Below are 10,805 nucleotides of genomic sequence, written 5' to 3'. Positions count from 1 at the left end.
GGGGAATGAATGGGCTTGCGTTAAAGGCCTAGTGCAGTCAAAAACGTTTTATATATATTTCCACACCATGAGGTTGGAATAATTCTGTGAAATTGTGAAAATTATGATAATCCACTTTTACTGTAAGAGCTGTTTGAAAAGACAGCCTATAATTCCAGCCTGTTTTGGTGGGATAGAGTTTTAGCCTGCCTGGTGACATTACCAGGTGGTAAATGAGTTAATAGATCAATAAGAAAGAGTTCCAAACCTCTGCCACTAACAGCTAGTTTTCAGTTTTCCCTCCCCACTCAGAACACTCACAGACTGTCATAGCAAAATACTTATTTGAGAAATTGCTCTTTGCTAAGAAGCTATTTTTGTTTATTTTTTACCATTTTAAAAACAATCACAGTAAGGCACTTAATTGTTACCCAGAAAGTATTTTCTATTGAGATAAAAACGGCTGCATTGGACCTTTAATGGGAATGTGAGAGGAGATGTGGAACCACAGGGGCGACCAATAGCGCAGGCGCTCCACCCCCTTCAATTAAATAATCTGAAGGTTTTCTGTGCTAAACCGAAGATGGCGACAGATTAAACTAGACTGTCAAACGGAAGGAGAAAATGAGAGGCAAATGTCGCTTTTTGCATTAAAAACGGAAGAAAATATACGACTTGTCATGTTTGAGAATGGCAGATCTAGAGTAAAGATTTCGTTTTTGTACGTGCCATGCGTTTATTGTGTGATGCTGCACCGGTGCTGGGGGTGTCGGTAGGATTTCACAACATGTTACAATTTTGGGTGTATAGGAAATATTATGCCGGACGTTATCTATTTGCAATGGATTAGACTCCGGGGTTTGGAGCTGGATTGATTTCTTGACACAACAACTTGGGAAAAAATGCTTCCCATCACCATGTTGCAAACGAGGTAGGTGACATTGTTTGGGGGATATATTGCAAAGGTGAAAAAGCCATCTGAGATCGCTTTTGTCTACCCCCAAAAATATGATCAGGGGTGCTTGGATGTTTCGAAGGGAAGATGACGCCGTGTTAAAAATATGTTGTGCACCCAAACAAAACGACAAACCCTGTGCCGATTCCGAGAGGGTACAGAAATGGCGAATGTCTTTGGCATCCCTATTATTTTTCACTGTCCTTCTCTCTAATCACCTCTGGCTGTGTGCTGGAGTTAAACTGAGATCCAAGGATAGGAGCAACCGCAAAACCTGGATCAACGCGCTTGACGGGGTCCATCCGGCTCTAAATGAGGGGAAAAGTGGTATTTTTCTAAGCAATTTGACCAAATCCGCTGCTCCAGGTCCTCATTGCACTGATGCTCAAAGCCACCACACTCACCTGGAGTCAGCCTGCACCACATTGTATCGGCAAAAAAATGTCTTTGGGTCCTCAACTCCATCAACGTTCTCGTCACAGATGTTACTTGATTATTTTAGGAATTTTAGCCTCTCTTTTTGTGATTCTTACTCCATTTCCGATTTACTGTTGGGGATGTCAAGCCCAGACAGTTTAAATTGCAGTCTTCAGAACATGGTTTTGGATTTGTTTAGCAGTGGTGGGGATGATGAGGATGTCTGCAGCATCTGTATCCAGGCTTACATGAGGCTGGACCAACACGCTCAGGAAAAATATGAGGAGTTTGACTTCTTCTTTCTCAAGTATTTATCAGAGGATTATTCTGTCCGATCCCACACAGAGGACTGTAAGGTAAGATCAATTTGTGCTTCCTGTCATAGGCTACACCTGTTCTCCAGGTGTGCATGTTCCCTCATAATGGCAGTTTATTTTCAGCAGGGGACCAGTAGGCTACTCTCTTAGAAAAAAGGGTTAAAGGGTTCTACATGGAACTCAAAAGGGTTCTTCAATTCTTCAAAGGGTTCTCCTATGGGGACAGCCGAAGAACCCTTTTATGTTCTAGATGGCACCTCTTTTTTCTCTAAGAGTGTATGGCTGGTAAAAGCTCCTAAGTCTCCATTGGCATGTGTAGGCTACACACAATAATGTTTTGGCAACACATTTACACACACATATTTAAGTGACTAAATTATTACATAGATAATGTACACAATACCTCTTCTTATGAATATTTGCCATTTTGAAACAATGAATGTGCTGCATGAATAATGTGACTATTCACACTGAGTTGATGAATAGGCTAGTATGCATTCAGAATAAGTGGTTCATGGTTGCGTAAGACTCCCACAAACATCTACCTATAGCAGATGTTTCCTTGTGCTTCTATAACAAAAAACATGTTAATAGTGTTTTGTTTTTCATGCCACTTCTCAGCTCTGGCGTCTTGCCACCTGTGTGTTGAGCTCTGATGTCACCCCTCTGTGCCCTCTCCGGGTTGCCTGAGTGGTCTGGCAGAGCCTTTGATGTTCCACTACCTTGCAGCACAGGGCTATCTGTGGTGAGGGGTATTTATCAGTTATTATGGACCACAGGGCTGTCTGTGGTGAGGGCTATTTGAGTCATTATGGACCACAGTCAGACTCTTTGACCTGGTTGGTATTGATAGGGCCATGATAGCCTACACTGTTATTGTTTTTTAAATCATCTCAAATCCTATTCATTTACAGTAAGTCTGGCAGCACAGGTGCCAGAAATAGACTGTAAAACTACAGACTCAAAATTTACATAAATAATCTGTATAAAAACGGTGATTACTTTACATCAAATAAAGTATATTACTGGAATTTTCCGACATTAACTCCTATTTTTACCTGTAATCTTTTTTTCGCTGGCATTGGTTGTGAAAATAAAGAATTGGCCAGCTAAAAAGAATAAAGAACTCCTTAATTGATGACAAATTATAGTTAGAACACAGATTATAATCATAAAATTACAGAAAACTGCTCTCAATTTATCAGTTGTGAAAATAGAGAATTAGACAACTTAAACCCAGAAATTACTCCTGAATTGATGCCAAAATATAGCTAGAACACAGAATTGTCATATTACTTAAACCTACTTTCAATATAACTGGTATCAGTTGTGAAAAATAAAATTGGTCAGCTAAAATTTTTTAATAATTCCTTAATTGATGCCAAAGTTACACAAAAACACAATTGTCATATTACAAAAACCTACTCTTGATTTAACTGGCATCAGTTGTGAAAATGGAGTATTGGTCAGCTAAAAAACAGACGGCTCCTTAATTGATTACAAAAACCTTACTCTCAATATAACTATTATTGGTTGTGAAAATAAAGAATTCTCCAGCAAAAAAACTTTAAGACATTACACAGGGATTTCCTTATATATTTATATATATCTTACGTATATTACGTTATTCAATACACGTTCAAACCTTAACCTGTGTGTGTGCAGTGGCATGGTAAAGGGAAGGGTGTGTTAAGAGGGCTATCAGGTAATCTCAGTGTACAAACATTTCTAGAACTATACACTTGATAGTTACTGTGTCAAACATAGGAAATTCAATTAAAGGTTGTTTATTTTTATTTTATTTTTTAAATATCATTTTTTTAACATTTTGGTTATGAAATGTAGGTCACGTTATTATTCTGTCATCCTAACCCACAACTATATGGGGGGAGATGTGTGTAGGACAAGGTATGTCGATGCAAGTGCAAAAACATTTCTTGAACTCAAACTTTACATATATTGTGTCAAACATTCACTTAAAAGAAACTTACAACATGCTAATGTAAAAATATTCAGTTCTAACATTTTGGTCAAGTGTTTTTTTTATCATCTGCCTGTTTCTTGACTGTGTGCTGCAGTCGGTGGATTTAAGTGCCTGTGTGTGTGCGTGCAAGGCCACTCCCTCCATAGTCTGCAATGTTTGAGATCAGAGAAATAATTTTTGGATTGATTGCATGTCACTTTGAGTTCTTCTCCACTTTGGACCCCTTATCTGGGTTGATCTTGAATAGGCACCTGCGTTGGATGAAATAACAAATGCCATTCTATACTAGTGTGTCCGCCATTCTTAAATCACTAGGAGTGGTCGTCTACCCCTTCAGATACAAAAATTAGATTTGTTGACTAACATGGATTTTTGCAGGTACATTTGTATCTAATTAAAGGGGCTACATGTAGGATGTTTGCAATGTAATATTAGAAAATGTCTGATACAGTTAACAGTGAAACAAATGTTTTTTTCACCAGAAAGTATATTGGGTGCATAGAAAGTGTATCCTGAAATGCTACATTTCTGTTGGCCAACAAGGGACTTGTGTGGTTCTGTTTTGAAATTGAACGTTGTAGTTAACAGTAAGGCATCCAAGATGACAACACCAGACTAGAGTTAGTTGTAACGTCTGCAAAGAAAGTAATGTCTATTGCAATAGGTGTGCAATATAATGTTACACGACACTTTCCCAAGTGCTACAAAGAAATCCTGGGAGAACTATACAGTCAGTCACTTCAAATGAAATTGTAGTGGGTAATAAGGGATTAATTTATACCTCTGCGGGAACTCCAATGTTGCTGCCAGATCAGAGGGGTAATTTATGTTAAAGCGATAATATGCCACAAACGTCATTACCAGGGCATCATTGAAAGTAAGAATGCCATTCAGGACGATCTGGTCCACAGAAACCATGAAGTTTCCAGTAGTCAGAGGAGAACTCCCTATGGTACTAACAGACAAGGGATGAAATGTTTTACCACTATCTTCCATTCAAACTCTCCCTCTCTTTACCCATCTCTGTCATTATCTCCTGCAACCTCACCCACTTCATCTCCCTCTTTTTTTGTTCCTGCTCCATCCCTCTCCCTCAAACTCCCATTCCATCTCCCTCACACACACCCACACAGGTCTGACACATTGTTACCCAAGCAAAAAAAGCTGTATACTTGTATTATTTTGGAACCACTTAAGTTGTACATTAGAACACTATATAGTATTCAAATAGTAATAAGCAGAGATGGGAAGAGTTTAAAAAAACAAGCTCTGATGCCCAGTACAGTTTTCAAAGAGCTACCAATTCAATGCAGTAAGCCAGAAGCTTGTTGTCAAAGTTACAACACCATGTGCCTAATGATGTTCGTCGCTTCGATACCTCACAACACCCTGACAGGAGTCTGACTCCTCTCCTCCTATTCATAAGTATAGCTTCTGTTAAGTCTCTTTTTTGTTCCTTAGAGTGCATATTAGTTTACTGTTTATTTTATTTCCCTTAATGGTCAGAGAAGTTGACTTGTTTATTTAATTGAAAACACTTTAAATTGCCCTTGGTTCTTTTTGTCTCGTTCCTTTTCCACTTGTCCTGCTTTATTGTTATGCAGGACCGGTCACAATACTTTTAATACAAGATTACAAATACCATTTTGGTACACTTAATAAGCTATTAGTTTTAAATTAGGAATATATTTTAAGTGTATTAAAATCCTATTTCCAATCCTGTATTATAAGTATACTAAAATATAAAATAAATAGGTTTATATAATGATTACTTTTAATACTATTCAGTGTACTAAAGTAAAACTTGTGGTTCCAAAATAATACACTGTAGGAAAACTGCTGATTTTAACTTGGGTATGTAAAGTGAAAATGTCTTGCCACAAACAACAATGCATGGTGTGCTTGGCAGCTTTGCACAGTCAATTTCCGACGAACATCTTGTTCTCTTCTTCATTTAACGAAGTTAAGTAGCAGCAAAACAGACCCAGGTAGGTTGGCTTCTGGCTTCTCTTTGACAGTTTCTGTACCTGACAGTGTCTTGGCAATCTTGCTCCCCCACTCACGAGGGAGAGATTTGAAGTAGGACACAATTCTCCCACATTTGCTCGCCATGGCTTTCTCATGCTCTTCATTGAGTTCAACACCAGTAAGTTCTCTAAAATGAGTCTTGATTACCAGGGGTCTCGTGTAGATATGGCCATTCTTTGGCAATGTCAGAGGTCTCCTTACCACAAATTATGTCTTTCCTCAGGGAGTAGAAGGTTGCTGCCATTTTCTTTTTAATACTTGTCTTTGCTTCTGTTTTTGTACATCTTCTTTAGTTTTTCTTGTGTGTGCTTCATTGGCTGGTAGACGTCCTGGTCGCCAGTTGATACAGCTGTAAGAATCCAGGCATATCCTCTTGGATGGTGGATCCTCAGACTCACTTGACTGTCTTCTTTGGGAAAGGGGGGTGTTCCCTCGCTTCAAGTTATCAACTTGGCTCTGCAGCTGCTTAGTGAGGGAGTTGTGTCCACTACCAACAATTTCACCTTCAATAACATCTTGGAATGCCTTACACGAAACCCAAACCGGTTGTGCGTGTGCGCCATCGTGCGCTATCGTGCATACATTTATTTTGCCCCGCCCACACCAAATGCGATCACGACACACAGGTTAAAATATCAAAACAAACTCTGAACCAATGACATTAACAGGTCGAATATCATTAAACATGTATGGCAAGTTAGCTTGCACTTGCTAGCTAACGATAATTTGTCCTATTTAGCTAGCCTGCTGTTGCTAGCTAATTTGTCCTGGGATATAAACATTGAGTTGTTATTTTACCTGAAATGCACAAGGACCTCTACATTTACATTTAAGTCATTTAGCAAACGCTCTTATCCAGAGCGACTTACAAATTGGTGCATTCACCTTATGATATCCAGTGGAACAGCCACTTTACAATAGTGTATCTAAATCTTTTAAGGGGGGGGGGGGGGGGGGGGTTGGAAGGATTACTTTATTTACTTTACCTCTACTCCAACAATTAATCCACACATAAAACGGCCAACCGACTCGTTTCTAGTCATCTCTCCTCCTTCCAGGCCTTTTCATCATTTAACTTATATGGTGATCGCATCTAAACTTTCATTGTGTTACCACGACTAAACAGTTTGTCTTTCAATCACCCACGTGGGTATAACCAATGAGGAGATGGCACGTGGGTACCTGCTTCTATAAACCAATGAGGAGATGGGAGAGGCAGGACTTGCAGCGCGATCTGCGTCAGAAATAGGAACGCTCGCAAGCAGTGTGGGTGCAATAATTGAATAACATGGATTTCTACATTTATTTTGCGACGCACGCGACATGTCCGGTCTGGTCACCATGTTAGGATACGTCAGCACCATCTTTCTGGCTACTTCACTCAAAATGCTTCTTTCCTGGCATTGGACAAACTGTAAGGATTTCATCTACAATCAGGTGAATAACTTTGTCTCTCCCTTCCAGTTGGACCCTCCTTGTTCTCCAGCTTTCTTGTAACCTCAGATGGCATTCGATTCCAAGGAATTACAAAACTGAAGTGCCAGTTATTGTTCACTGCTGTCCGTCTACTGGGACTGGAGCATGCGGTTGAACTAGCCAGTGGTGAGCTTGTGCTTTCAGTGTTGTATCTAGACTGTCAAGGTGCACAAGAAACACATTTGGGGTTCTCTTAACTCCACATTTTACTCCCTGACACCACATACATTATCATCACTGAGTTTCTAATCCAAACTTAACTCCCATTGTTACATATACATCTTGTTATCAATTGTCTGCTTTTGAAATTATATGATTATGACAACTTTTTATAAAAGCAATAAAACTACATGAATAGGAGGGCTACACTAGGCTTAATCAGTCTGAGAAACTGAGCCTACACCGTTCTAATGTCTGTGTAGATTGAAATCATTGGTAGTATAGCTCAAAGCTTTCCAAAAGTTATGATTTGAATTAGACATATTACCTGACTTGACACCCACCTTAAATACTTTATTGTCAATCATATCGTTATACATAGAGCCCATTTTTTTAAGTTTTGGGTGTATATGCATTTTTTTTTTTAAAGTAAATGTATAACCAGTTTAGCGTTTTTTTTATGTACTTATGTATAGCAAAGGAACAATCCTTGCTGCGGGGTGTTTTGGGGCTACCAGACACACTTCTGGGTGTTAGATCATCCTTTTCACCTTGGATAAAAAAATAAGAGTTTGGGAATCAGGCCGTGTACCATGTTCTAATTTTCGCACCATGCTTAACACATTTTACATAGTGACAATACCATGTTTTAATGACCGTTATCATGAGTTTTCTAAGTAACAAACTGATACTTACATGTAGCGTTCACTTGGGCTATCTGCTTCCTTGCGTCTACTGGCCTCAGGACATGGAGAAGATCTGCCTCCTGGACATACTTCATGTCTTCCAGCTCTTCCACACCCAATGTATTAAGAGAATCCAGCACTGACTGATGTCACACATCAATAAGATCTACACCGAACAGACTTTCAGCATCATCATGAAAACTCACTGAATGAATGGAATAATTGGACACATACCTATGCTGCCTTGAAATGTGGGAGGTAAAAGAGGATCTTAATGTAAAGGCTTTGCCACAGTCTCTGAATGGGCATTTGACCTTTTCTCTTTTTGAAACGTGACCTTAGATGAGCAAAAAGATTCTTCAGCTCAAGGCATTGTTTCTGACAATGACGAGTTTCACATGTAAACGGCCCTTGCGTCTTGTCACATTGATACAGCAGACTATGATGATGACGACACATATGACTTTTAAAAGGATAATATATTTTCTAAACTGACATTTGCAGCTAACCATGCAGCATACATATTTGCCATTTGCTTTATGTCGGTGTAATGACTGATGAACCACAAGATCGTAACGTTTTAACTGTGAGGCCACAGGAACAACGTGCCAATTTGGGAAAACCTGACATGTTCCCAATTTCTCTATATTTAACTTAACAAAGAAAAATAAAAAGTAGTTTGTAGATTTTAATCTAGGTTCCAATTAACTACTGACGTATATATTTCTGATTTGCTTGATTAGATTGACAATAGACTTCAAAAGGGGACAAAGAGTGATTATTTCTTTGTACTTCCATGCTAAGCTACTCAGTTTGCTAAACTAGCTATGCATATTACTTCAGTTTGAGGATTGCAGGGAATTTCCTCAATTCCAATTCAAGTAACTGTTGAGTGAGAAACATATGTTATCAGATGGAATTGGCTTACAGCAAACTACCTAGCTAGCAAGATTAGCGCGCGCTGGCTAGGTTATGAAATGCAACTAGCTAAATAGCTGAATGTCAATGCACCAATATTCATAATTAAAACTTTAACGATCATATTTTACAAAAAAAAATGTTTTAGCTGGCTTGCTGCTAGCTAGCCAATGTCTGGTTGGTAGTTAGCGCCTTGGCTAGTATTAGCTAGCTATCTTGCTAATGTGTGAGCAGCCAACTACACACTCCACGATATTAGCTAGCAAATACAACACAAAGTTAATGAGCTGCACATCTAGCAATTTCGTCAACTATTTAAACTTTATGTTAAACAATTAAGCAAACGTTTGGTGGTAGTGCTTGCCTTGGGATGATGGATATCCGCTCTCCTAGCAATGCATGTGCCAAGCTGCTGTATTAAATTGGTGCCAGTTGTGTGCGCGGGCGTTTGAATGACGCCTCCAACGTGTTTCTGATTCATTTGACAAATGGAAAAATGCGATGTGAAATATTGACTAGTCTTTAATTACACTAACCTTTTTAATAGTTCCGAAGAGTGATATAGAGGATGGTGACTTTGATATAGTGGAGGAAGTGTCTGATATGGAAGAGAATGTTTGATCATAGTGAATGATCATAATGAATCATACTCAGATGAGGACAAAATTGCATGATATTAATATAAGAAAATCACAATATCGCATGGTCTTCTACCTGAGAGTCAAGGTAGAATGCAGTCTACCTACATTACATAACATGTAAGCACAATCTCACACTAGTAAAAGTAGACAACTCTGTATGGTCACTTTGATGGCAATAAACCTTGAATACTTAACGTAAATAGTTTTAAGTATTCTAGTTAGCTAGCTGGGTAGATTCGTACTGAAGCATAAATGCAATACAACCATCTGCTAGGTCTGCCTACTGGCTAGGTAGCTAGTAAGCAGTTGACAATCTAGCTAGCTACTGGTTAAAGGGGCCACAGAAGGGCAAATGGGAAAGGGGGTGTTGAAACTGGTCAGAACCAGGCTACCATAGACTAAATCAAAACTTTGATTATGATGTTCCAGTCTACTATGCCCACACAAAACCTAGCTAGCTAACTAAAGCAGTTGAGTTTAGCAAAAGTCTTGGCTATATGAATGCAAACCAACTCGTGTAAGTATATTGTCATTAGTTTGCTTGTTACTCTACCTTGCTAACTAGTGGTTTACCGGTAGCCTACCTAGTCTCAAAACAACTAGGTAGATGCGCCCCTCATGTGTTCCACAAATCCTAGCTAACTATTCAAAGCAGTTATGAGGACATAATCTACCTCCATTGTAAATGTCAGTAGGAATGCAAACCAGCTAGCTGGATCAAGGCAAAAGCAGGATGGAACTGAGACTACTGTACATATTCACAGCTTTGTTTTGTGAACAGTCAGTATCTGTTAAATTATATGTATTCACTTTCATTGAGGTATTGTAAATACTCATCATTTTACAGTTCATGTTTAATGTAGTGATCAATATCAGTTAAATCAGATTCTTTTTACATTCTCTTGCATAGTTTTATAAACATCAAATCTTTTTTTTACTATAATTCTGCATTTAGAATGTAAAACCTAAAGTAAATATCCATAAAACAATGGTAAATGTAGTTATTTCTTTATTACTGTATTTCTACAGATTATTGTTGTGAAAAGGGTATGCATGTCTGTAAAAATATAGGAAGTTTAATATATTTTGCATTTACTGACATTTCATATTATTCTACACGGCGAGAGTTAAATAAGTTTATCCTTGTAATTTCACAGTATTCTACCATTATTCATAAATATAGAAAAACATGTAGAAATGAACAGTTAAATATTGTAAATAATAATAATATTTTTTACAGTGTAG

General features: G+C 38.4%; 1 protein-coding gene across 3 annotated transcripts in view; it reads left to right on the top strand.

Moving 5' to 3' along the window:
- Positions 1-519: 519 nt before the first annotated feature.
- LOC129815673 (NALCN channel auxiliary factor 2-like) overlaps positions 520-10,805 on the top strand; it is a 50,646-nt gene continuing 40,360 nt past the window's right edge. For 2 of the 3 annotated variants that reach the window (XM_055869696.1, XM_055869686.1), the window contains exon 1: positions 1,621-1,707. Coding sequence is in view for 1 of the 3 variants with exons in the window: in XM_055869679.1 (XP_055725654.1) it covers positions 988-1,707 (720 nt within the window). In the remaining 2 variants the exon portion in view is untranslated. Of the gene's footprint in view, positions 1,708-10,805 lie in introns of all 3 variants that reach the window. The other variant, XM_055869679.1, reaches the window with a different exon arrangement.

The sequence above is a fragment of the Salvelinus fontinalis genome, chromosome 2 (genome assembly GCF_029448725.1).
Source record: "Salvelinus fontinalis isolate EN_2023a chromosome 2, ASM2944872v1, whole genome shotgun sequence".
NCBI lineage: Eukaryota > Metazoa > Chordata > Actinopteri > Salmoniformes > Salmonidae > Salvelinus > Salvelinus fontinalis.
Note: the sequence above shows the minus strand (reverse complement) of the source record. Positions and strands in the feature narration are given on the sequence as shown.